Here is a 27,801-nt window from a genome sequence, read left to right on the forward strand (position 1 = left end):
CTCCGGGACTCCGCCTTCCAAAGTGATTTCTTCTGGACTTTTCTAGAACCTTCTAGAACCTTCCATAAATGCACCGGATCATTTTCAAACTTATAAAATGACTTCCTATATATGAATCTTATTCTCTGGACCATTCCGGAACTCCTCGTGATGTCCGGGATCCCATCCGAGACTCCGAACAAAACTTCGAACTCCACTCCATATTCAATATCTACTAATACGACATCAAACCTTAAGTGTGTCACCCTACGGTTCGTGAACTATGTAGACATGGTTGAGATCTCTCTCCGACCAATAACCAATAGCGGGATCTGGAGATCCATAATGGCTCCCACATATTCAATGATGACTTAGTGATCGAATGAACCATTCACATACGATACCAATTCCCTTTGTCACGCGATATTTTACTTGTCCGAGGTTTGATCATCGGTATCTCTATACCTTGTTCAACCTCGTCTCCTGACAAGTACTCTTTACTCGTAGCGTGGTATGTGGTCTCTTATGAACCATTCATATGCTTGCAAGCTAATATAGACGACATTCCACCGAGAGGGCCCAGAGTATATCTATCCGTCATCGGGATGGACAAATCTCACTGTTGATCCATATGCCTCAACTCATACTTTCCGGATACTTAATCCCACCTTTATAACCACCCATTTACGCAGTGGTGTTTGATGTAATCAAAGTACCTTTCCGGTATAAGTGATTTACATGATCTCATGGTCGAAAGGACTAGGTAACTATGTATCGAAAGCTTATAGCAAATAACTTAATGACGTGATCTTATGCTACGCTTAATTGGGTGTGTCCATTACATCATTCATATAATGATATAACCTTGTTATTAATAACATCCAATGTTCATGATTATGAAACTATAATCATCTATTAATCAACAAGCTAGTTAAGAGGCTTACTAGGGACTCATTGTTGTTTACATAACACACATGTATCAATGTTTCGGTTAATACAATTATAGCATGGTATATAAACATTTATCATAAACACAAAGATATATAATAACCACTTTTATTATTGCCTCTTGGGCATATCTCCAACAGTCTCCCACTTGCACTAGAGTCAATAATCTAGATTACATTGTAAGGTACCTAACACCCATGGCATTCTGGTGTTGTTCATGCTTTGCCCTAGGGAGAGCTTTACTCAACGGATCTGCTACATTCAGATCAGTGTGTACTTTGCAAATCTTTACTTCTCCATCTTCGATGTACTCGCGAATCGAATGATAACGCAACTTGATATGCTTCAGCCTCTTGTGTGACCTTGGTTCTTGTGCATTGGCGATGGCACCCATGTTGTCACAGTAGATGACTAGTGGGTCCAATGCACTAGGAACCACACCGAGCTCTACAATGAACCTCTTCATCCATACCGCTTCTGATGAAGCCTCACGGAAAGCCGCTATGTACTCCGATTCTCGTTGAAGACTTCGCCACCGTGCACGCTTTCGAGCTTGACCAGCTTACTGCAGCACCATTCAATATAAACACGTACCCAGACTGAGACTTAGAGTCATCAGGATCAGTGTTCCAACTTGCATCGGTGTAACTGGTTACAACGAGCTCTTGGTCACCTCCATAATAAAGAAACATATCCTTAGTTCTTTTCAAGTACTTCAGGATATTCTTGACCGCTGTCCAGTGTTCCATTCCTGGATCACTTTGATATCTGCTAGTCAAACTAACAGCATGTGCTATATCCGGTCTAGTACATAGCATGGCATACATGATAGAGCCTACTGCCGAGGCATAGGGGATCTGATTCATCCTTTCTCTTTCTTGTGCCGTAGCTGGACCTTGAGTCTTACTCAAGACCTTACCTGGTAACATAGGTAAGAACCCTTTCTTATTTTCATCCATTCTAAACTTCTTTAGAATCTTGTCCAGGTATGTACTCTGTGAAAGCCCTATTAGGCGTCTTGATCTATCTCTATAAATCTTGATTCCTAATATGTACGATGCTTCACCAAGGTCTTTCATTGAAAAACTATTATTCAAATATCCTTTTACACTGCTTAATAGTTCTATATCATTCCCAATCAACAATATGTCATCTACATATAATATCAGGAACGCTACAGAGCTCCCACTCACTTTCTTGTAAATACAGGCCTCTCCATGACACTATATAAACCCGAAGTCTTTGATCACCTTATCAAAGCGTCGGTTCCAACTTCTTGATGCTTGCTTCAGTCCATAAATTGAACGCTGAAGTTTGCATACTTTGTCAGTATTTTTAGGATCGACAAAACCTTTGGGTTGTACCATATACAACTCTTCCTCAATGTCTCCATTAAGGAACGCCGTTTTGACATCCATCTGCCAAATCTCATAATCGAAAAATGCAGCTATTGCTAACAAAATCCTCACAGATTTTAGCTTCGCTACAGGTGAGAAAGTCTCATCGTAGTCAACACCTTGAATTTGTCGGAAACCCTTTGCGACAAGTCGAGCTTTATAGATAGTAATATTACCATCAGCATCTGTTTTTCTTTTGAAGATCCATTTATTCTCGACAGCCTTGCGGCTATCAGGTAAGTCTACCAAAGTCCATACTTTGTTATCATATATGGATCCCATTTCGGATTTCATGGCTTCTTGCCATTTGTTGGAATCTGGAATCATCATCGCTTCTTCATACGTCGCAGGATCTTCATCATTGTTATCCACAATCATGACATTTAGACAAGGATCATACCAATCAGGAGTGGCACGTTCCCTTGTCGATCCGCGAGGTTCAGTAGCTATCTCATTCGAAGTTTCATGATCATTATCATTTGCTTCCTCTGTTACCGGTGCAGGTGGCACAAGAACAACTTCCGGTACTGTGCTACTCTGATCAGCGAGAGAAGATTCAGTAATCTCGTCGAGTTCTACTTTTCTTCCAGTCATTTCTTTAGTGAGAAATTCTTTCTCAAGAAAGATTCCGTTCTTAGCAACAAAGATTTTGCCTTCGGATCTGTGATAGAAAGTGTACCCTATAGTTTCCTTAGGGTATCCTATGAAGACACATTTCTCCGCTTTGGGTTCTAGCTTGTCCGGTTGTAACTTTTTTACATAGACTTCGCAACCCCAAACTTTAAGGAACGACAGCTTAGGTTTCTTATTAAACCATAATTCATACGGTGTCGTTTCAACGGATTTAGATGGTGTCCTATTTAAAGTGAATGCAGCTGTCTCTAATGCATAACTCCAAAATGATAACGGCAAATCAGTAAGAGACATCATAGAACGAACCATATCTAAGAGAGTTCGATTACGACGTTCGGACACACCGTTTCGTTGTGGTGTTCCCGGCGGTGTCAATTGTGAAAGTATTCCGCATTTCTTTAAACTAGCAGATTGGCCCGCGCACATGCGCGGGCGACATCGTGATGGTCTTTCAAAATTGCCTGTATTATCTATCGAAGAAAAACCATTCTAGATAAATCAATAAAAATCTGGCTCATAATTAAAGCGTAGGAGGGCATTTTAATATTTTAATATTTTTTAGTTCACTTAGTTTTCTAATATACTTAAGTATTTTTTTTATGAATCCTGTTTTTTTAGTTAATCTAACCCAATACATTTCCTAAAATTACTATGTAATTGATCTTGTACAGTTGATCTAAAATGTGTTACATATATAATTCTAAATTTCATGGATAATGAATATTCATATAAATATTTTTAATATACTTTTTTGGTTTTTGATAAGTTCTATATTTTTTTGTTAATCTAACCCAATACATACATAGTTAAAATTACTAATAAATTGATCTTATACCGTTGATCTATTTTTTAATTGTGTTATATATATAGTTCTAAATGTCGTGGATAATGAATATTATATATAAATATTGTTTAGATTATTGAATTATTTAACTTGCATTTTTGCCTGAAGTTTATAGCGTTTATGGGTCTAGTGCATATGCTAATTTATATCTTTTCTTGTGATTAATTTGCTTGTTAGGAAAATGGACTGTATATATTAATTAATAATAGTACTATAGCTTTCTTTGTCTTTTCCATGAACTTTCCCCATTTTTTCCCACAGCTCACCGTTCCAGTTTTTTTTCTCCACCGCTGACCCCAATTCAGGTAGTCTCCGGCTCTCCGCTCCTATCCTATCCCAAAAGGAAAGAAAAAGTTAGTCTCCGCTTGCAAGAATCCTCCAAAACCAAATCGCGGACTGCGTCCCTCAGGTACGAATGGAGCTTCAATTGGAGATTTACGTACTGTTGTTGGACTTGGATAACCATGGCGGACGGCCGGGCGGAAGAGGGCGAGGCAACTTCTATCCGACCAGGCGCTCGAGGCTTGCGACGCATATTGGGGCTAATGGCCGGCCTTCTGCCGGTCGTCTACCTGTAGAAGATAGAGAGCCTGGTGCCTGGCGTTGCAGTGAATCGGCGACGACGCGGCCATGAATTGGTACCAGCCTGCTTTTAATTTTTTAAAATTTCCATTCTGCAACGAAAGTACCAAAGTTATATGTTGTGGTATCAAATGATACTCTTCTCTCTTCTTCATCTCATATTCTTTTTTGATTCAATCTTAATGTTAGGTTCATGTGGTTGATAAACAACGTATCTGTTACGTTGATTGACTACCTAGCTAGTTGTTAATATCTAAACTAGAATAGTTTGTTATGTACAGCTGTAACGTAGAGATAGATTTCATCATTACTTGTTCTGTAAGTTGTACCTGATCTCTACTATATATACCGAGGAGGCCAGCGCATGAGGCTGTGCAATCCCAATACAAATACATACCCATATACTTTGTTTCTCATGGTATCAGAGCTGAAGGCTCTCTAGATCCAATCTCAACCTGTTCGTCATGGGCTCGCCTGCTGCTACCAGCGAGGCTTCGTCCGCAACGGCGATGAGCGGCTCCGGCGGCACGCAACTGCCGAACCCTTCGCTCGTCTTCCTCAACAGCGCATCGTCGTCAAGTTCTCCCTCGACTCAAGCGCCCTTCAATTTCGCGCCTCTGGTGACTACACGCCTCAGCAACGACAACTACCTCTACTGGAGGGCTCAGGTCGCGCCTATACTGCGCAGCCACCTCCTCACCGGCTTCATCGACGGGACTTTTCCCTGTCCCTCCGAGTTCCTCGACAACCCAAAGGCGAAAGAGGATGCTGCTGCCCCTCGCCAGCTGCGGAACCCGGAGTTCGCGGCGTGGCATCAGCAGGACGCGGCGATTCTGTCCGCGATCATCTCCACGTCGACGGAGGCTGTGCAGGGCTTGATCCTGTTCGCCGCGTCCGCACAGGACGCCTGGACCACCCTCGCCGCCAGCTTCTCATCACAATCAACTGCACGGTACATGCAGTTACGTCGACAAATCGATGAACTGCAGAAGCTCGACTCCTCCGTCACCGTCTACTTCAATAAGGTTAAGTCACTTTCAGATACACTAACCGCTATTGGACAGCCGCTTCGGCATGAGGAGCTTGTCTCCTGCATTCTCAATGGGCTCGACGACGACTTTGATGCCCTGGTCGAGGTGGTCTCGGCGAGGACCACTCCGATCCCTCTTCGTGATCTGCTCGCGCAGCTACTGAGCACAGAGCAGCGGATCGCAAGGCGCAGATGATATGGATATCTGGGCCTGGTACTCTAGGACAACCATTGATATGATATTTGGGTCTAAGGTTGTACCAGTAGTTTATTATAATCTTGTTATTAGGAAATAATAATGTAGCCAGGTCATGCTGTGGGCCATCTAGGGTTTTAATAGAGTCCGTTTGACCGTGGCGCGCGACCTGGCGGTGGTGGCGGCGGTGGCAACCGTCCCATCTGCCAGATATGTGACAAGCCGGGCCACAAGGCCTCTAGCTGCTTCAAGCGCTTCAAGCAAGATTACCTCGGCATGGACAACGATGGGCGGTACATGGAACGCCAAGTTGCTGCAGCCACCACGCCGGGACAGACAAGCTCGTACTCCGTCGACTCCGGGTGGTACATGGATACTGGCGCCACCGACCACCTCACCAACCAGCTTGACAAGCTTACGGTGAAGGAAAACTACACCGGCACCGACCAGGTTCATGCGGCAAACGGACATGGTATGCACATCCATCATATTGGCCATTCACAACTTCCAGTTTCCTCATCAAATAATCTACATCTTAGGGGTATTTTACATGTCCCTTCGGTTACTCGCAGTCTACTATCTGTTCGTAGATTCACTATAGACAACCACGTGTTTATTGAATTTCACCCAAATTTTTTCCTTGTTAAGGATCGGCGCACGGGGGCAATTCTTCTTAGTGGTCGGTGTCATGGTGGTCTCTACCGCCTCGACGAGTCTCTTGCCAAACAAGTTTTCAGCGGAATAAAGGTGTCACGTGATAAGTGGCACTGTCGCCTAGGACATCCAGCTACTCCGATAGTTCAGCATATTTTGCATCATCGCCAACTTCCTTCTTCTCATGAGCATAATAATGTAATTTGTGACGCTTGTCAACAGGGCAAAAGTCATCAGTTACCTTTCTCTCTTTCTCGACATGTAGTTTCAGCACCTCTTGAAATAATTTATTCAGATGTTTGGGGTCCTGCCCAACCATCCGTTAGTGGACACACATATTATGTCAGTTTTATTGATGGATATAGTCGCTTCACATGGTTGTATCTTCTTAAGCGCAAAAATGATGTCTTCAATGTGTTTCTCCAATTTCAACGACATGTCGAGCGTCTCCTTGATCGAAAAATTATTCATGTCCAAACCGATTGGGGAGGAGAGTACATCAAACTTAATCAGTTCTTCAATAATATTGGCATCTCTCATCGGGTTTCGTGTCCCCATACACATCAACAGAATGGCACTGCTGAACGCAAACACAGACACATTGTAGAAACTGGCCTCACTCTTCTTGCTCATGCCTCTGTCCCTTTTCGGTTTTGGGGTGACGCCTTTTCCACGGCTTGTTTTCTTATCAATAGATTACCTACCCGTGTCATCAATATGCAAACCCCCTTGGAACGCCTCCTTGGCGAAGCACCAGACTATTCCTTCTTCCGCGTGTTTGGTTGTGCCTGTTGGCCTCATTTGCGCCCGTACAACAATAGAAAACTTGAGTTTCGGTCCAAAAAATGCGTGTTCCTAGGCTACAGTTCCTTACACAAGGGCTATAAATGTCTTCATGTGCCTACCAACAGAGTCTACATCTCGCGCGATGTCGTTTTTGATGAAGGAGTTTTTCCGTTTTCTCAGTTACCCACACCCCACGTGGAGTCTCTTAGTCATTCATCTCCTAGTATTGGCCAATTTGATGATGCTGCAAATACCTTGCTTCTTTTACCTAACCATGGTGCAGGGAACGGCCGGGGCGCCCGTTTGGAGCTTCTGGACGACGACCAGACTGGCACGATCGACGTGCATGCCTCGGGTGCAGCGCCAGACCATGCTGGATCGGGTCCAGGTCTGGAGCCCATGTCACCAGCTACGCCCGCATCTACTCCATCCCGGGTGTCAAGTGCTTCTTCGGCCCACGGATCTGGGCCTCCTGTAGCCCGTCAGCTAGACCTGTCTGGAGCTGGATCAGACTCTTCCTCGCCTGGGTCTCTCTCGCCTGCCCCGGCACCTCCACAGCCCACTCGCATGGTCACGCGGCTACAGCATGGTGTTCGCCAGCCGAAGGAGAGGACGGACGGCACCGTCGCCTGGACGACGTTCTGCATGGCTCATGCAGCTGATCGGATTGCCGCTGAACCTCGCGACCTCTCTGATGCTCTCAGTACAGCACACTGGAAGAATGCAATGGATGCTGAATATCAAGCATTGCTCAAGAACAAAACCTGGACACTTGTTCCTCCACGTCCTGGTGTAAATGTGATTGACTCCAAATGGGTGTTCAAGGTTAAGAAGAATTCGGATGGTTCGATTGAGCGCTATAAAGCTCGCCTTGTAGCCAAGGGGTTTCGACAGCGATATGGCTATGACTATGAGGATACCTTCAGTCCAGTTGTGAAACCGACTACCATCCGTCTGATTCTCTCCATGGCTGTCTCTCGTGGTTGGCATCTTCGACAGCTTGATATCCAAAATGCTTTTCTGAATGGTGTTCTTGAGGAGGAGGTGTTTATGCGTCAGCCACCAGGTTTTGAGGATTCTACTCGGCCTCGTTATCTTTGTCGCCTTCAGAAGGCCATTTACGGTCTCAAACAGGCGCCTCGTGCTTGGCATGCACGGCTCAGCTCAGTTCTTGGCACTCTTGGGTTTCGTGCTTCCACTGCGGATACATCACTCTTCATACTCCGCAGGACTGACCTTACTATGTTTCTCCTCGTCTATGTTGATGATATTATCGTGGTCAGCTCCTCTCCTACAACCACAGACCTACTGATCCGTGAGATGAGCTCTGCCTTTGCTGTTAAGGATCTTGGTTCTCTTCACTATTTTCTTGGTATTGAGGTTCATCATCAACCCTCTGGACTTGTTCTTTCTCAGCGGAAATATGCCATGGATCTCTTACAGCGCGCCGGCCTACTGAAGTGCACCCCTGCTTCCACCCCTATGACAGTTGTTGATAAGCTCTCCGCTCATGAGGGTGCTCTTCTTTCTGATGAGGATGCCACTCGCTATCGCAGTGTTGTTGGAGGACTACAGTATCTCACTTTGACTCGTCCAGATATTTCATTTGCGGTCAACAAGGTGTGCCAATACCTTCATGCTCCTCGTGATCCTCATTGGACAGCGGTCAAGCGTATTCTTCGGTTTATCAAGCTTACTGTGTGCCATGGGTTGACTCTCTATCGCACGCCTGATACTCTTCTATCCGCCTTCTCAGATGCAGACTGGGCAGGGAATCTTGATGACAGGCGATCAACAGGGGGATATGCTATCTTTTATGGAGGAAATCTGATCGCCTGGAATGCGCGCAAACAAGCAACTGTCTCACGTTCTAGTACTGAGTCAGAATACAAGGCAGTGGCTAATGCAACAGCTGAGATCATATGGGTACAGTCTCTTCTGAAGGAGCTGGGTGTCTATCATAATCGAGTGCCTATACTTTGGTGTGATAACATTGGAGCTACATATTTGTCATCAAACCCGGTGTTTCACGCTCGTACCAAACATATTGAAGTTGACTTTCACTTTGTGAGAGAAAGGGTGGCTCGGAAGCAGCTTCAGATCAAGTTCATTTCTTCTAAAGATCAAGTTGCTGACATATTTACAAAACCGCTTCCACTACCAGCATTTGAGTCATGTCGACGCAATCTCAACCTTTTGGAACCGGTTAAGATTGAGGGAGGATGATAAACAACGTATCTGTTACGTTGATTGACTACCTAGCTAGTTGTTAATATCTAAACTAGAATAGTTTGTTATGTACAGCTGTAACGTAGAGATAGATTTCATCATTACTTGTTCTGTAAGTTGTACCTGATCTCTACTATATATACCGAGGAGGCCAGCGCATGAGGCTGTGCAATCCCAATACAAATACATACCCATATACTTTGTTTCTCAGTGGTGCTCTCAGGTTGAGGGAGCTTTCACGATCAGGTCTTTTGCATACATTTCTCATAACTTTTGTCCATTCCATAGCAATAGTTTTGAAAAATAAATGATTTGTACAACCATAACAGTAACAGGCTTATTTTTTGTTTTGTTTTTGTTTTGCTCATATCATATATAAAGATACCAAAATGTTAATATTAGTCATTCTGGTGGCATAGATTTGACTGCTTACCTGCAGGATTGCAGTATTATTCAGATTCGACGGTTATAATTTCTCATTGTTTCCCGTTTTATGTATATCAATTTTCTGAGTGCTAATGTTTGAAGAGATCACACCAAGGATCTCATACTGAGGCTCATGGAAGTTATGTTTTGTTTATATATTAGAAACCTGATGGTTGTCTGATGAGATAGATTTTGCACTGGTCATATATTTGTGGATCCATAGGATGTTATCCAATGGTCTGGTTTTGAAAACTTCAGTTCTGCAGTTGGTGTTGTTTTGTACTTCTGTACTTTAAACCATGGTACATATACAATTTCAGAAATTGGCCATTTCAATTTATCTCCTATCTAAATTACTGATGAAACATATATTGTCAGGTTGTGTTTAAGAATGAATGGCCACGCTGATTCTGCTGGTGACATAATTATTCTTGGAATTATCCCACATGAGTTCCTATTTTGTTATGATTGCCTTCCATAGATAGGTCTACCTATTCCACCATATCAATCAATAAATACTTGATTTCCCAAATCATTATTGATTGATTCCATTATTGAATCAAATGCATTTAGCTCTTCGGAGTTAAGATGACCAATGATCCTCTAGTGCTCTTATTTTTTTTCCTCTTTGTTGTATCTCGGCTCTTCATTAAGCAATCTGTTTCCAAATACCTTTATCTCTGAAGAATTGGGAAGTTCTATTCCTTCTGTGAAGCTATGAGGCAACCTTTCATTAAGTGTTTTTCCAGCTTGTCTCATGACCTTCTCTATTTCTTCTGTGAAGATATGAGGCAAAGTCAGGAGAGTTCAAGAGTTTTCTCTGTTTGTACTCCATGTTACTTCCCAGCATGATTCCCACAATAGTTGGCATAGGATGGTTTTGAGAAGTTATCTTAGATTGTTTACAGTCGCCCAAATTCATGCCTCATTGATGGAGTCAAGCCACTCTTTTTCGTCATCAAGAAATCCTAGTGCTTCACAAGCTGCTTTGTATGAGGTGTAGACAATTCCATTTAGAGTTCTTATGTCTTCAAAAGATGTGCATCCTCTGACAACGTTAAGTAACATACACATGTAACATTATTCGTGTCTTGTTGGATGGGCCTAATATATCCTTCAAACTGATATTCCTTTCTTTCTTTTGGTCCAGTGTGTCTGTATGGCTTCTTCACACATCCTTTTTTTCCTCTTCATCCACTGTAAATTTAGTGATTCCTACTCTTTCTTTCCAACGATCTTTGTTAAATATGTAGAATCCGAGAAAATGACTTATTACTCACTCTGTAGGTGGAAAGGCAGCCTTTCAATTCAGGGATCTCGGACGTGCATCTCGAACTGGAATATTCTCCATCATGTGTCGTTTCCAGATGTACGTGCATTCGAGGTAATCTTGATCTCATCATTTTATATTAGTGTTGTCGCCTGGTCATCGCCGCTATTTATGTATTTAAAAAGGTATTTATCTATAGTGATCTGATTCTGCTGCACACCTCCACATTTATGTTTGCTTCATACTTTACCAGTAGATTTCCATTGTATGGGCCTCGGTGTAGATGTGTGTGTTAGACTTAGACCGTCTGACCAGTTCCTTCATGTCTTTGCACTCTGTCTCGTGGTTGCAGAAACGTTGGAATCGTCACCGGCTGGCTGCAGTTCAGGTCGATCCTTAGCTCGGCGCCTCCTCCTTCTTGAACGCCTTCTCCACCGTGCTTCATACTTTACCAGTAGATTTTCATTGTATGGGACATTATTGTGTCTTATCCTATTTGCTTCATACTTTACCAATGGAGTACCATGGTACTGCATATCAAGCTTTTTTACGTGTTCTATTAATTAAAGAATAAAATAACATTTTTGTGTGCAAGGTACAACTATACTTACGGAGACATAGATGATTCGATTGAATCGATCACGCATCTGCCGATGCTGCAAGTTGCTGCTGATGCTGATGCTGGAGTACATGATGACGACCATCAGTGTCTTTGCCCATGGCCTCGGTGCAGATGTATGTGTTAAACCATCTGACCAGCTCCTTCATGTCTTTGCACTCTGTCTTGTGGTCCCAGAAACGTTTGCATCTTCACCGGCTGGTTGCAGTTCAGGTCGATCCTTGGCTCGGCGCCTCCTCCTTCTTGAACGCCTTCTCCACGGTCAGCCCCTCCCTGCATTATCTGATTAAACGGGGATATGATGAAACCTTCATAGATTGCAATACTATACCAATCTGTCGTGTCCATCAGGACCAGCTATCTTCCCTTGAGCACTATTGGATAGCTTTCCCATTAGTTTCTGTGTTGATTTCTATGTGTATGAAGCAAAACTTTCGGTGTCAGTCCAGCTGTGCTTCCACAAAACTGGGAGACAATCATATGATCGAGAGACATACCTGCACCTAGATCATGTGTGTGTCAGTGCTTGTGCGCTCTTCTCCTTACATATATCACACGTTGAGGGCTTTGCATGATGCATACATCGGGATGTATGTGCCAGATGAGAATTTCTATGCTGGCAAATCGGCATCTCATATCAATCGGATGTCTCGACGTTGGCCGTGTGCCCACGGGGAAGTGGCCCTTGCCCAAGCTTTCATGGCCCTGGGTAGCTGGCTGACGATGGGGCAGTGAATCACTTCTTCAGATCCCAGACGATATGATCGACAACTGACCTAGGGATCCATGGCTACGTTTTTTTATGGTATCCATGGCTACGTTGAAAAGAGGGGCTGCTGGACTTTTTAATGTTTGACGAAACGTTTTTTACAGGGAAAGATTAAAAGGCTTACTTTATGTATGGCAAAGGTGGGTAATTTTATGGAACTTTATTATCCGAATTTCTATTATCAAGATCGGTTGGTTGTGGTTTATTGACCTATCTAATTAGACGGCCAGATGTTTCTGATTATTGTGGAATTTTCTAGTTTATTCTCTTTTTTCTGGTGATCCCTTAATGTACTTTTAATATATAATAGATGCATGCTAAACTCATAACTCAGATATTCACCTCCGCGATCAGATCGTAGAAATTTAATCTTCTTGTTACGTTGATTTTCTACGTCACTTTGGAATTCCTTAAACTTCTCGAAAGTTTCGGATTTATGTTTCATGAAATAGATATACCCATATCTACTCAGATCATCTGTGAAGGTTAGAACATAACGATAACCACCGCGCGAGGCTACACTCATTGGTCCGCACACATCGGTATGTATGATTTCCAATAAGTCTGTAGCTCGCTCCATAATATCAGAGAATGGAGTCTTAGTCATTTTTTCCATTAGACATGCTTCGCACCTATCAAGTGACTCAAAGTCAAGTGATTCAAGTAATCCATCAGTATGGAGTTTCTTCATGCGTTTCACTCCAATATGACCAAGACGACAATGCCACATATAAGTAGAATTATCATTCAATTTAATTCGTTTGGCATCAACGTTATGAATATGTGTATCACTACTATTGAGATCTAATAGAAATAAACCATTCTTTTCAGGTGCTCGACCATAAAAGATATTATTCATAAAAATAGAACAACCATTATTCTCAAACTTGAATGAATAACCGTCTTGCATTAAACAAGATCCAGATATAATGTTCATGCTCAACGCGGGTACAATATAACAATTATTAAGGTTTAAAACTAATCCCGAAGGTAGATGTAGAGGAAGTGTGCCGATAGCGATCACATTGACCTTGGATCCATTTCCAACGCGCATCGTCACTTCATCCTTCAATAGTCTTCGTTTATTCTTTAGTTCCTGTTTCGGGTTACAAATATGAGCAACCGAACCAGTATCAAATACCCAGGTACTAGTACGAGAACCAGTAAGATAAACATCTATAACATGTATATCAGATATACCTTCTTTCTTCTTCTTGACAAGGCCGCTCTTCAGATCCGCCAAATACTTGGAGCAATTACGCTTCCAGTGTCCCTTCTCATTGCAGTAATAGCACTCAGCATCAGGCTTAGGGCCAGTCTTAGGTTTCACAGGAGGCGTGGCAGCTTTCTTGCCACCCTTCTTGAATTTGCCTTTAGACTTGCCCTGTTTCTTGAAACTAGTAGTCTTGTTGACCATCAACACTTGGTGATGTTTCTTTATCTCAACCTCAGCAGATTTCAGCATGGCGAAGAGTTCAGGTAACTCTTTGTTCATGTTCTGCATATTGTAGTTCATCACAAAGTTCTTGTAACTAGGTGGCAGTGATTGAAGGACACGATTAATCCCCAGTCTGTTAGGAATCACTATTCCCAGATCACTGAGTTTCTTCGCATGCCCGGTCATGGCGAGTATGTGCTCACTAACGGAGCTGCCTTCTTCCATCATGCAATTGAAGAAGTGTTTCGATGCTTCATAGCATTCCACGGCCGCATGAGTTTCAAAGATAGCTTTCAGCTCATTGACCAACTCATGAGGATCGTGGTGCTCAAAACGTTTTTGAAGATCGGCTTCCAGACTGCATAGGATGGCACACTGAACTTGAGAGTAACGAGTTTTCCGAGTCGCGTAAACATTCTTTACTTCATCGGTTTCAGTTTCTGCAGGAGGGTCACCTAGCGGTGCATTAAGCACATATTGCAGATTTCCGCCAGCGAGGAAAATCCTCACATGACGGAACCAGTCGGTGAAGTTGCTACCGTTGCTCTTAAGCTTTTCTTTCTCTAGGAACTGGTTAAAATGATTGAGGACGCCATATCTACAACATATATTTGCTATAGTTTAGACTAATGTTTATGATAAATTGAGTTCAAATTTTAATTCAACAAAATTAAAAACTAGGTGAACTCCCACTCAAAACAATATCCCTCGCATTGTCTTAGTGATCACACGAACCAAATCCACTACACCAAGCCCGATCATCACGAGACGAGATGTAACTTCAATGGCGGACACTCAAAGTGTTCATCATATCAATCATATGATTCATGTCGTGGTATCGTCACGGCATATGCCATAGGGTGGCTAATCGAGGTGGTTCCTAGTGGACTCACGGCGGTATCCGGATGCGGGTATGGGCACGAGCGACACGGCGACGTACCCAGGTTCGAGGCCCTCCTATGGAGGTAACACCTCTACTCCTGCTATGCGAGTATATGATGACATCACAGTACAATGGTGCTCCTAGAGCTGTATCCGGCTGCCCCTGGGAGGCTAAGGTAGACGAAGGTCTCTCTCTCACAGGGCAGCGCTAAGACTAGAATGAATGAGAAGTGATCGATCGTCCCCCGCACGAGGGGGGTCGCCCAGCTTATATAGGCGCTGGCATTTTACATAAAGATCCCTAGAGTCTAGGGGCCGGCTTGGCCGGCTCCGGCTTCCGCTCCTTCCCGAGGCGGTGACGTCACGGAGCCGTTGAGGCGTAGTGGCCCGTCCCATCCGTCCGCCAGTCAGCGGTATGGAGAGGAAGTGTCCCTGTCGCCATCATGCCCTGTAGCCGGTACGGACCGACGTACGCCATGATGGCCTGTCCGCCGCGTGGCACTGTTGCTCCACAGTGCCCCGCGCTTTACGGGAGATGAGGTCAGCGTGGACCTTTGAACCCGGACCACCTACCCAGCTCCTTCTTGTGCAAGACTCACCAGCCTCGAGTCGGTCTAGGGTGTAAACCCCAGTCGGATATGGCTTGTAGAAGCCGGCCTAGCCACAGCGTTGAAGGCCGCAGCCAGACCGACTAGGACTTAGAGCCAGCCGGCTCCTGGGTCAGCCGGCCACGGCTCCAGCCGGCTGCTCCTCAGCCGGCCTTTGCCGCGAGCCGGCCGACCTTAAGCCGGCTGCTCCACGTCCATTGCCCTACCCGGGGTCTTCCCCCCGACACTAGCCCCCGAAGCTGGCAAGGTCCTGCGTTAAGAGGGACCTAGGCAGGTTTCCCTGGCTTTAGATCTCTCTAATATGTTTCAGCGGCACCTGAAGGGGCCGACTGAGAATTTTCATTCAGCCGGCTGCGCCCTTAACCGGCTTGCTTTGTCCGGCTGCCTCCAGCCGAACGCAAATTTTGCTTCTGCAGCTTTCGCTCTTTCGTAAGTGTTGACGGTGTCTCCGCCTTGCTGAGAGAGTTTGGGGCCGGATGGACTTTAATGTCCGGCTCCGGCTTGGGTGCGCCGGTGTCTCCGCCGCCTCGGGCCCTGCGCCCGACTTGACCGGTCTGACGGCCGCCTCCTGTTGCCGTTACGTATAGTCACATCGATGTTTCCTCCGGATCCGGTGCGGTCGTGGAGGAAGTGGCGCGTCCGTTTCCAGTAACCGCTGCCGTCGTGGGGGGTAGTTAAGGCCGCAGTAAATCCCAATCGTGGCCCACGATCGCCACGTGGCCGCGCAACTGGCGCGTCAGGCGGCTATAAATGCCCCCGGAGCGGTAACGAGGCATCCTTCTTCTTCCTCGCGCTCCCACTCCGTTCTTTCTCTCGTTCAAGCTTTTCATCGTTCCGGCGCGGCTACTCCACCGCTTCCCTGGCGAACTCCGGCGGGCAGCCGCCGCCGCCAATCCGGCGCCACGGGGCCGCGCGTGTCGACGGTACGCTCGTCACCACCGCACTCTCCTCCGGCGAGGAGCGGTTCTTCTTCGCCCTTCCGTCTTTCCTGGTCCTCTTCTTCTTCCTCCTCATCGATGGCCCAGCCGAGCGGCTCTTGGAGGGGATCTTACATGCGCGAGGACGACATCGAGCGGCTTGTGCGTCTCCGCCGGATTCCGGCGGGGGTGATCACGAGGGCGCCCGGCGTCGAGATGGAGCCCAGGCCGGAACCCGGCGAACATGTGGTCTTCGGAGCGCACCTCGACCGTGGGTTGGGCCTGCCGGCTTCAAACTTCTTCCGCCGGTTCCTCGACTTCTTCGGCCTGCAGCCTCACCACCTGCCGGCCAACGCCTTCATCCTCCTCAGCTGCTACGTGGCTTTCATGGAAGGCTACGCCGGCTTGTGGCCGGATGTGGAGTTCTGGAGCCGGCTCTTCTACATCAAGGCGCAGACGACTGAAGGTCATCTGAGGACCTGCGGCGCCGCCTCCATATATCCTCGCACGGGTACGTCTTTTCCGAGGATCCCGACTGTGGATTCTGTGAAGAATTGGCAGATGTCGTTCTTCTATGTGCGGAACGACAACCCAGCCTTCGACCGGCTCAACCTGCCGGAATACAACCCGGCTCCGCCAGTCGGCTGGCTCAACTGGGGCCACAACCCCAGGACGACGGACCCGGACGCGGAGGTGAATCTTCTGTGGGACTTCTTGGGAGAGTGCGTCACGGGGGGCCGGCTGACTGCCGAGGACCTCCTCTGCACTTATACCGAGCGCCGGGTGCTGCCGCTCCAGAGGCGTGTCCACAAGATCGGGCACATGTCCGGCAGGCTTGATCCGACCCGGACGTCGAAGGTGGAGCTCACCAAGGCCCAGGTTGCCCGCCGGGTGAACAACATCACCAAGGCCAACATGCCGGAGAACTGGGATTGGGGGCTGCCGCCTTACGACCGGGCATCGCCGCCTGAATTGGTAAGTTTGGTGTTTTGGCCGACTTCCGGCTTGCGGCTGCGTGGCCGACTTGTTACTTATTTTGTTTTTCTTTCAGCTCTTCGACCGCCAAGGTGTTGAGGACGGCGACCTGGCACAGAAGATCTGGACGCCGGATCACGTTGATCCGGCTGACCAAGCCGGCGACCAAGCCGGTGATGACGATCTGCCGGTGGTGCCGGACCAAGGCGGCCCGGGGGAGCACAACCCGCCGCCTTCACCGGAGCACGAGCCGGAGCAGGAGGAGCCGGCAGAGTCCGGTACGGGGCCTATCCCTGCGGTGCCCCTGCGCTCGAGGCCGCCTGGCGCCTCGGCAACTTCTGCGCCCAGGGGGAGGAAACGAGCCGGCGGCGGGTCCACGGCCAAGCTGGAGGCTAGGGCCAAGAAGTAGCGCCGGGTGGAGCCCAAGAAGGTTCCAGAGGCAGTCGGGTGAGTCTTTTTTCTTCATCGTTTGATTCCTTTTCTTTCCTCTCTCTCTATATTTATCTTTTCTTGTTTGTTCGACTAGGGCTGCCATCAAGTTCACCCAGGGCGGCGGCTCTCGGCCGCCTCCCCGTGCTGAGCCAACGCTCTCGCGGCAGAGGAGGGAGTCGACCCCGCAGTCTTCGATGCGCGCGCCGCCTGTTATGATCGTGCCGCCTGCGGGCACATCTTCAGCTGCACCTCCTTCTGCGGCGCCTGGCCGCGACGCCCAGGGTGAGCCGGTCCACCGGCCCACTTTGGATGAAATGTTTCCGCGCCGCACTCCGCTGTTGGGGCCTGCGGCCGGGGCCGGCAGGGGTGCGCCGCCAGCGACCGGAGCTGGAGCCGGCGGGGCTGCGCCGCCTGATACAGGAGCTGGGGCCAGCGGGGCTGCGCCGCCTGAAGCTGGAGCCGGCGGGGCTGCGCCGCCGGAGGGAACGCGCCCGACGCCGGAGAAGGCAGCCCCCACCGGTCCGACTGCTTCGACCATGCCGCCTCCGACTTCGGAGCCGTCGAGGGAGGAGCCGGCAAGGGAGGAGCCAGCGCGCCCGAAGGACGCCGACTCCCGGGCGTTGGTGAGGAGGAACGGCCCGTCGGACCCGTCTGAGGGCCTCCATGTGGCCAAGGGGGCCCGGCTGCTGCACGTGCCGTCCGCCTCCGACTCTAGCCTTGGCTCGGCTGGCACCATGGAGAAAGCGTGGCACCAGGCGGATTCCTGCGAGGTGATCAGCCGGGAGGGGCAGCCTGGCGCGGCGCCCATGAAGATGCTCTTCTCCGGCTACCAGGCCAGCCTTAAGGCCAAGGCCGCCGAGACCATTGCCCAGCTGGCAACGCTGGAGGATGCTGACAAGGTAGGTGTCTTCTTATTTTCTGCAAGTTTATTGTTATCCCGGTAGCCCTCCGAGGCATGGGCCAGCTGCTTGGAGCCGGTCCGGGTTTCGTCTAACATCTGATCGTTTCTTTCAGGTGGTTGCGGAGCGACGCACCGTCTTGTACAACCGGGTCGTGACCAGCTATCACAAGGCCAAAATTGAGCGGGCCGGCTTGGCTCGCGAGCTGGAGGCTGCCAAGGGTAAGGTTTTTCTTCCTTTTGACTTAGCTTCCTTTTCTTTGATTTCACTCGGCTGATGACTTTTCTTGTCGATTTGCAGCTGAGGCTGCCCGGGTCCCACAGCTGGAGTCGGACCTTCGGGCCGCCCGCGCCCAATGCGCCGAGAGCGAGGAGGCGGGCCAGGCTGCTGCTGCCAAGCTGAAGGTGGCTGATGGGGAGCTGGCGCGGCTGCGCCGTCTTGAGGATAACCACCTCAAGGAGCTGGCCGCCCTCAAGAAGGATGGGGAGGAGAAGCTGGAGGGTCTGAGCAAGCGGCTGGAGGAGGTGGAACGACAGCGGCTTGCGCTTCGCCATGAGGTGACCTCCAAGTCCGAGGAGCTGTCGGCCACCGCCAAGCGGTGGGTGGATGAGATTAGCGCGCTCGACCGCGGCTTGGCGGGTGAGTCTTATTTCTTTTTCCTTCCCCTTTGCCGGCTTTCGGCCGTCGGCTGCCGGCTTAGGTTGGCAGCCGGCGGCAGAAACTGATTTCTTTCGATATCTCCATCTTCAGGCTGGGGGCAGTCGGTTCATGCCGGCTGCCGCCAGTCTTTTCTTTTACTGACTTTCGATATCTCCATCTTCAGGCTGGGGGCAGTCGGTTCATGCCGGCTGCCGCCAGTCTTTTAAACTTCGACAATCTTCATCTTCAGGCTGGGGGCAGTCGGTTCTTGCCGACTGCCGCCAGCCTTATTTTGAAAATTTGCGTTTTTCTGCCTTTTTCCGGCTTCTCGGGTTTCTGATGTGTTTCTTCTTTGCAGCGGCCTTCCCTGAGGCGCAGGAGGCGGCACTAGCGGCCGTTGGCAAGGCGCGGGAGGAGCGCCGGCAGGCCACTGGGGAGCAGAGCTCTGCCTTCTTCACCATGGATGACTATCTGGCGTCCATGGCCGCCCACGTGGAGCCAATCACTAAGCTTGGCTGGGAGCTTCGGAAGGCGGCGGAGGAGCTGATCCGGCTGCTATGGCCGACAGAAACGCTGCCGCAGGATCTCGCCAACCTCATCAAGTGGCTGGAGACGGCGCCTGACCGCTTCCTCGACTGGAAGGAGTCGGCTGCGCGTGCCGGAGCTGATATGGCCCTCTCCTTCGTGCTCTCTTGGTATGATGAAGTCAACCTTGATCAGTTGGAGTGCCGGCGGGCTGACGTGGAGGAAGGCCTTTCGGCGGAGAACAAGACCGCCCGGCTTGCCCGCGCCTGCGCCATCGCCGACTTTGTCGACAAGCGCATCTTCATCGAGGATCCGAACCCGCCTTCTGACGACGAGGAGGAGGAGGAGGTGGAGGACGATGCGGACGCGCCTGAGGCGGACCCGGCAGCCGGCAACGCTGACGCTCCCTGATGACCCACAAGTATAGGGGGTGTATCGTAGTATCTTCGATAAGTAAGAATGTCGATCCCAACGAGGAGCAGAAGGTGTTGACAAGCAGTTTCGATGAAGGATTCACTGTAAATGCTCACAGACAAGTATTCAGGGGGTTTTGATGTAACAGTTGAATAAAGTATGAGTATGTAAAGTGCGAGAGTAACAATTGCAGCGAGTGGCCCAATCCTTTTTAGCACAAAGGACAAGCCGGTTTGTTTACTTATGATGACCAAACGTTCTCGAGGACACACGGGATTTTAGTCTAGTGCTTTCGCTACATACGGCTAAATAATCTTCATTGTTATGATAAGTGTTGTGTGGGTGAACCTATGCTAATGTACCGCCCTTCCTAGGACTAATACATACTTGTGATTATACCCCTTGCAAGCATCCGCAACTACAAGAAAGTAATTAAGAATAAATCTAACCACAGCCTTAAACTCTGAGATCCTGCGATCCCTCCTGCATCGATATACCAGCGGGGGTTTAGGTTTCTGTCACTCCGGCAACCCCGCAATTGGCAAACGAATACAAGATGCATTCCCCTAGGCCCATAAATGGTGAAGTGTCATGTAGTCGACGTTCACATGACACCACTAGAAGAATAACACCACAACTTAAATATCACACCATTGAATATTACTCAACCATAGTTCACTACTAACATTTAGACTTCACCCATGTCCTCAAGAACTAAACGAACTACTCACAAGACATCATACGGAACATGATCAGAGGTGATATGATGATGAATAACAATCTGAACATAAACTTGGTTCAATGGTTTCACTCAATAGCATCAACAACAAGTAGAGATCGATACCGGGAGAGTTTCCCCTATCAAACAATCAAGATCAAACCCAAATTGCTACGGCGGTGACGGTGTCCAGCGGTGGTGACGGCGGTGATGATGGTGGAGATGATGATGATGGTGATGGCGATGATGTCCAGCTCGATGACGGTGACGATGGCGTCGATTTCCCCCTCCCGGAGGGAATTTCCCCGGCGGATTCCTGCCCGCCGGAGAGCTCTTTTCTCTCTGGTGTTCTCCGCCCCGCAGAGGCGGCTGTAACTCTTTGCGAGGTACCCTCTGTGGCTTAGGTTTTCGGGACGAAGGATTTCGCGAAGAAAAGGAGGCGAAAGGGGTCGTGGGCCCCCCAGACCACATGGCGGCGCGGCCAGGGCATGGGCCGCGCCGCCCTAGGGTGTGGGCCCACCCTGGCTCCTCCTGGCCCCTCCTTCTGGCTTCCTCCGTCATCTTGATAAATAGGATTTTTGGTATAATTTCCTCCCACAGTTGATCTTCCGAAATATTGCGTTCTGACGGTGCTTTTTCCAGCAGAATCCTGGCTCCGGTGCTTGATCCTCCAATAATGATGAAACATGCAAAATAGATGAAATAACATAAGTATTGTGTCCCAATATGAAATATATCAATGAATAACAGCAAATTATGATATAAAATAGTGATGCAAATTGGACGTATCACTCCCCCGGCTGGTCCTGATCCAGCCGGTGCTTGAATGTATCTGTTTAGACATGTTGCTTTTGACAAGACAGATTCGTTAAATCCCCGGGATGCCGGGTGCATATGTAAGACAATGTTATTATCCTTCCATTATGGCACACTTTAATGTGTTTGTTAATCATTTGTGTGCCGGCTTGCTTTCTTTCAACTTGTTCGCTTTTTCCCATCCGCCCCACTCTTTGGCTTTGCCCTTGCCGATCGTACGCCCGACTTGCGGTCCGTCGCCGGATCAAGAGCAGGCCGCTGGGTGAGGCCGACAGTATTTCAGTCGAAGGAGTCGAATTCGGCAGTCCGACACTTATGAAAAGTTGTGCAAGAATCAATTCGCTTTCACTCTTTCCCTTAGCCGTCTTTCGCGTGCCGGCTCCCTAGGCACTTACTCCCGCCAGCCGGACAGCCGGGTTGCGGTCTGTAGCTGGTCGGAAGCCAGCTGTCGGAAACCGGATCACGTTACTGAGCCGGCCGCGTGAGAGGGTGTTAGCCAATTGGCGAAAACAAGTACGCGAAAAACTTGTCGAAATCGGCGCTCTTAGCGCTTGCTTTTTCATAGCTTACAAAGGGGAGTACAAGGGATACATACATTCCTGCTCTCAAGTGTAAAATGGTCGAAGCAACTTGACATTCCAGGGACGTTTAGTCTCCTCGTCAGTTTTGTTCGCCTTGTTTTTCTTAGCCTCTTGGGCATCTATGAGATAGTAGGAATCATTGCCTACTGCCTTGCTCACGATGAAGGGACCCTCCCATGGGGATGACAGTTTATGCTGTCCGGCTGTCCGTTGGATCAGCCGGAGCACTAGGTCTCCTTCTCGGAATGCTAAGGACTGGACCTTCCGGCTGTGATAGCGACGGAGGCTTTGCTGGTATATGGTGGACCTGGATTCGGCCATCAGCCGGACCTCTTCAACCAGGTCGAGTCCATCTTCACGAGCTTCTTTGGCTTCAGCTTCTGTGTATAGCTTGATCCTTGGTGCGTCATGCTCGATGTCAGTTGGCAGGACGGCTTCGGCCCCGTATACGAGGAAGAAGGGTGTGAGGCCGACTGAGCAGTTTGGCGTTGTGCGCAGGCTCCACAGCACGCTGGGCAGCTCTTCAATCCAGCAGCCGGCTGAGCGCTCAAGCGGCTCTACCAGCCGGGGCCGGATGCCGGCTAGGATCAGGCCGTTTGCCTTTTCCACTTGGCCGTTCGACTCCGGGTGCGCCACGGACGATAGGTCCATTCGGATCCCCATCTCCCCGCAATAGCGTTTGAAAATGCCTTCGGCGAAGTTGCTGCCGTTGTCGGTGATGATGCTATGGGGGTAGCCGTATCTCACGATTATCTCCTTGAGGAATGTGACGGCTGTGGAGCCGTCCAGCTTCTTGATTGGCTTGGCCTCGATCCACTTAGTGAATTTATCAATCATCACCAAGAGATGTGTCATGCCGCCTCGGGCTGTCTTGAATGGGCCCACCATATCCAAGCCCCATACGGCAAACGGCCAGGTAATGGGGATGGTCTTCAAGGCGGAAGCCGGCGTGTGCTTTTGCTTGGCAAAGCGTTGGCAGCCGTTGCACTTCTTCACCAGTTCTTCTGCGTCTCTGAGCGCAGTCGGCCAGTAAAAACCGTGCCGGAGGGCTTTGGCCACTATGGCTCTGGAGGAGGCGTGATGGCCGCACTCTCCCTGGTGGATTTCCCGTAGGAGTTCAATCCCATCAGCCGGCTCGACGCACCGCTGGAGCACCCCACTTACGCTGCGTTTGTACAGCTCGTGCTTGATGATTGTATAGGCCTTGGCCCTTCTCTCAATCTGCCTGGCTTGGACCCTGTCATGGGGCAGCACACCTTCGGTGAGGTACGAGAGGAATTCTTGTGCCCATGATGGTACGCATTTTATTTCAAACACGCTGACCACCAAGGCCTCCATCTTCGGAGCTTCCGGATTCGACTGCGTGGTCGCCGGGTTCGGCTGTGGAGCCGGCGGGTTCGGTTGAGAAGCCCCCGAGTTTGGCTGAGAAGCCCCCGGGTTGGACTGAGAAGCCCCCGGGTTCGGCCGTGGAGCCGGCGGGTTTGGCTGATGAGCCCCCGACTTGGGCGATGAAGCCCCCGGGTTTGGCTGAGAAGCCCCCGGGTCAGCCGGCACGAATATGGAATCCGAGTCCGGTGACGGTATGATGGATGGCTTCCGCAGGTGCGCCAAGGCAACCCCCGGCGGAATTGCTTGCCGGGTTGAGCCTATCTTGGACAGCGCGTCAGCCGCCTCGTTGTTTGCTCGCGGCACATGATGGAACTCGCAGCCATCGAAGAAGCTGGACAGTTGCTGGACGTGGAAGCGGTACGAGGCCATGTTGGCGTCCTTCGCGTCCCAGTCGCCAGATGCTTGCTGTATGACCAAGTCGGAGTCGCCGAAGCAGAGGATGCGACGCACGCCTATCTCCTTGGCCAGCTTCAGCCCATGGATGAGTGCCTCGTACTCCGCCACATTGTTGGATGCGGCGAAGTGGATCTGCAGGACGTAGTCCAGCCGATCTCCCTTGGGAGAGGTGACGATGATGCCGGCTCCCAAGCCGTTTCGCATCTTTGAGCCGTCGAAGTGCAGCTTCCAGTGTGTGGAATCAGGCACCGGCGGCAAGTATTGCATCTCGGCCCAGTCGACGAAGAAGTCCGCGAGGATCTGTGACTTGATGGCCATGCGTGGCTCGTAGATGATGGTGTGGGCGGCTAGCTCCAGGGCCCACTTGGCAACCCGGCCATTGGCGTCTTTGCTGCCGATGATTTCCGCCAAGGGTGTCGTGGCCACCACCTTGATGGGGTGCTCCTGGAAGTAGTGCTTGAGCTTCTTGGCCGCCATGTATACGCCGTAGGTGGCCTTCTGGTAGTGGGAGTAGTTTTGCTTCGACTGGGACAGCACTTCGCTGAGATAGTAGACTGGGCGCTGGACCGACTGCTCCTTGCCGGCTTCCTTGCGCTCCACCACCAGGACGACGCTAACCACACGATTGGTGGCAGCGATGTATAACAGCATCGACTCCATTGAAGCCGGCGATGCGAGGATGGGCGCGGTCGAGAGCACGCGCTTCAAGTCACGGAAGGCTTCATCCGCCTGCGGTGACCAGACGAATTTGTCCGATTTCTTCAGCAGCTGGTATAGGGGCAGTGCCTTCTCCCCCAGCCGGCTGACGAAGCGGCTCAAGGAGGCCAGGCATCCGGTGAACTTCTGGACGTCCTTGAGGCACTGCGGCAGCTCCATCTTCTCAATGGCACTGATCTTCTCTGGGTTGGCTTCGATTCCTCGCTGAGAGACGAGGTAGCCCAGGAGTTGGCCGGCTGGCACGCCGAACGTGCACTTGGCCGGGTTGAGCTTCATCCGGAATCTTCGCAGATTGGTGAAGGTTTCTCTCAGATCATCAAGGAGGGTAGGCATCTCCTTGGTTTTTACAACGACATCATCCACATATGCATGAACATTTCTGCCGATTTGATCCTGCAAACACTTTTGCATGCACCTTTGGTAGGTGGCGCCTGCATTTTTCAAGCCGAATGGCATAGTCGTGTAGCAGTAAGCCCCATACGGGGTAATGAACGAAGTCTTTATTTGATCAGCCGGATTCAAAGGAATCTGGTGGTAGCCTGAATAGGCATCTAAGAAAGACAACAGTTCACAGCCGGCAGTCGAGTCTATAACTTGATCTATGCGCGGCAGGGGGAAGGGATCCTTCGGGCACGCCTTGTTGAGGCTGGTGTAGTCGATACACATGCGCCAGGAGCCGTTCTTCTTCAAAACCAGGACTGGGTTCGCCAGCCAGTCCGGGTGCAGCACTTCCATGATGAAGCCGGCAGCTAGGAGCCGGGCGATTTCTTCACCGATGGCCTTCCTTCGTTCTTCGGCGAAGCGCCTGAGAGGCTGCTTCACCGGCTTGGCTTCAGGCCTGACGTGGAGGTGGTGCTCAGCCAACTCCCTCGGCACACCCGGCATGCCCCTTGGAGACCATGCGAAGATGTCCCGATTCTCACGGAGGAAGCTGGTGAGCTCGCTTTCCTATTTGCTGCTCAAGCCGGCACCGATGGTGACGTACTTGTCCGGCTGCGCCGGGTCGAGCAGGATCTTCTTGGTGTTGTCGGCCGGCTGGAAGTGAGTCGTCCCAGCCGGGTTGCCTACAGCCGGCATGTCCGCCTGCGCAGCCTTAGCCAGGGCGACGGCATCGTGGATGAGCTGCTTCTCGGTGGCGATGACCAGCGTCTGGGCCATCTTGGAGCTCTGCGTGGCGCAGTCCATGGAGCGGCGGTAGTCGCCGGCTACGGTGATGACCCCCTTTGGGCCAGGTAACTTCATCTTCAGGTACCCATAGTGGGGCACCGCCGTGAACTTGGTCAGGGCCGGCCTGCCCAGGAGCGCGTGGTAGGGACTCACGAGGTCCACCACCTCGAACTCGATCCTTTCTGTGCGGAAGTGATCCGGCTTCCCGAACATCACCTCCAGCGTGATCCGGCCGATCGGCTGGCAGCAGTGGCCTGGCACGATGCCATGGAAGACGGTGGGGGTGGGGCGCAACTCGGCCTCCTGGATGCCCAGCTTGCGGGCGGTGTCGCGGTAGAGGATGTTGATGCTGCTGTCGCCGTCGATGAGGACGCGCGAGAAGCGCACGCTGCGCCGGGTTGTGCCGATGGTGGGGTCGAGGACCATGGCGTAGCTGTCCGGCTTCGGCAGGACAGCCGGTGTGTCGCGGCGATCAAATGTGATGGCCTGCTCTGACCAGTTTAGGTACTGGGGGACCGACGGTATGACCGCGTTGACCTCGAGGGAACGGCTCTGCTGGCTCGTCTTGTCCTCGGGCTCGGAGGTGAAGATGATGTAGGTAGCATCCTCGGCCAGGTAGCGGCCATGGTGCACGTGGTTAGCCTCGTGGTGCTCGAGGTTGGCATTTTCTGCGCCGGCTTGGCCACCCGGCCCGCCGGCTGGTGGAGGCGGGGGTGGAGGCGGGAGAGGTTCACCGCTTGTCAGCCGCTTCATGAAGTGGCAGTCGCGGGTGGTGTGGTTGGAGGGGTTCTTGCCGCTGTGGTACTTGCACGGCGAGTCGAGCATCTGCTCGAAGGTGTACTTCGGCTTCCAGGGCCGGTCTTGCTTCTGGCGCCGGCTTCCGCCAGCCGCCGCATGGTCTGACACGGCTGCCACTTGGGTGGAACCGTACCGGCGGTCCGGCTGGTCGCTGTGGTGCTTGCCGCGGTAGTTGTCCCGCCGGCTGCCATGCGAGCCGCCCTCGGCCGGCTTGTTGTTGTTGTCCCGCCTGGCGGGGGCCGGCGAAATTTCAGCCGGAGGCTTGCCGGCTTCCTCAGCCAGCGCGTACTTGTCGGCGATGGCCATCAAGGCGGCCATCGACTGGGGGTCGCTGCGGCGTAGCTTGTGCCACAGCATGGTGTTGGGCCGACAGCCTCCCATGAAGAAGCGGATGGCCTGGATCTCGTGCACGCCCTCGCAGGAGTTGCGCATCTCGCACCAGCGCGTCAGGTACTCGCGATCCGTCTCGTCCGGGCCCTGCTTGCACATCTCCAGCTGTTGGGGCCGACCCGGCCGGCGGTAAGTGCCGGTGAAGTTGCTGATGAAGGCAGCTTCAAAGTCCAGCCAGCCGTTTATGCTGCCGGCTGGCAGGTTGTTGAGCCATGTGCGGGCGGAGCCGAGAAGCATGAGGGGGGAGTAGCGCACAGCCCAGCGCTTGTTGCCTTTGGCGATGCCGACTGCGGTGGAGTAGTCCAGCAGCCAGTCCTCCGGCTTGGCAGTGCCGTCGTACTTGGGGGTGTCGCGCGGGAGCTGGAAGCCGTCGATCATGGGCTCATTGATGATGCGCGGCCCGAAGCACTTTGGGCCGGCTGGCGCTTCTTCTTCCGCGATGCGGGATTCGACCAGCCGATCGAGGCGTTCTCGGGCGTCGGTTGGCTCGATGCGCGGGCCCAGCCGGGAGCGTGCCGGCTGGCGTGCGCCGCTTGCTTCTGGGGCCGGCCGGTGCTGGCGGCGGGGCTCGGAGTCTTGCTCCTGGTTCCGGCTTGGAGGAGGCCGGCTGCGGCTGCTGCCGCTCAGCTGGTGGCTCGGCCGGCTCGAGCTTGCGTGTGTGGCCCGGGAGTCACGGTGCCGGCTTGGTGCTGGGGAGGCGGACTCGGCCGTGTCCCTGGCGCCTTCCCTGTCGTTGCC

At 50.9% G+C, this 27,801-nt stretch overlaps 1 protein-coding gene across 8 annotated transcripts; it reads left to right on the forward strand.

Annotated features, from left to right (window-relative positions):
- The first annotated feature begins 4,045 nt into the window (after positions 1–4,045).
- On the forward strand, positions 4,046–12,605 carry LOC127299883 (uncharacterized). Of its 8 annotated transcripts, XM_051329916.1 has the most exons (6): positions 9,531–10,760; positions 10,855–10,903; positions 10,992–11,088; positions 11,327–11,362; positions 11,570–11,709; positions 11,802–12,605. In XM_051329916.1, exons 2-6 carry the CDS (start codon positions 10,864–10,866, stop codon positions 12,098–12,100), a joined length of 612 nt encoding a protein of 203 aa, XP_051185876.1. In that variant the 5' UTR covers positions 9,531–10,760; positions 10,855–10,863; the 3' UTR covers positions 12,101–12,605. The 8 variants fall into 8 exon arrangements, 2 of the variants coding, with proteins under 2 accessions (XP_051185876.1, XP_051185877.1); XM_051329917.1 differs by having other exon boundaries at positions 9,531–10,903; positions 10,992–11,073; XR_011744971.1 differs by lacking the exons at positions 9,531–10,760; positions 10,855–10,903 and adding an exon at positions 4,046–4,439 and having other exon boundaries at positions 11,327–12,605.
- The last annotated feature ends 15,196 nt before the right edge of the window (positions 12,606–27,801 follow it).

The sequence above is a fragment of the Lolium perenne genome, chromosome 5 (genome assembly GCF_019359855.2).
Source record: "Lolium perenne isolate Kyuss_39 chromosome 5, Kyuss_2.0, whole genome shotgun sequence".
NCBI classification, from domain to species: Eukaryota; Viridiplantae; Streptophyta; class Magnoliopsida; order Poales; family Poaceae; genus Lolium; species Lolium perenne.

Excerpts from the sequence above, each read along its gene's own strand:
- LOC127299883 (XM_051329916.1), top strand. The coding sequence starts at position 10,864 with ATGGCTTCTTCACACATCCTTTTTTTCCTCTTCATCCACT. Across the intron at positions 10,904-10,991 it reads TTTTTTCCTCTTCATCCACT|GTGGAAAGGCAGCCTTTCAA; the intron begins GTAAATTTAGTG and ends CTCACTCTGTAG. Across the intron at positions 11,710-11,801 it reads CCCATGGCCTCGGTGCAGAT|TTCAGGTCGATCCTTGGCTC; the intron begins GTATGTGTTAAA and ends GGCTGGTTGCAG.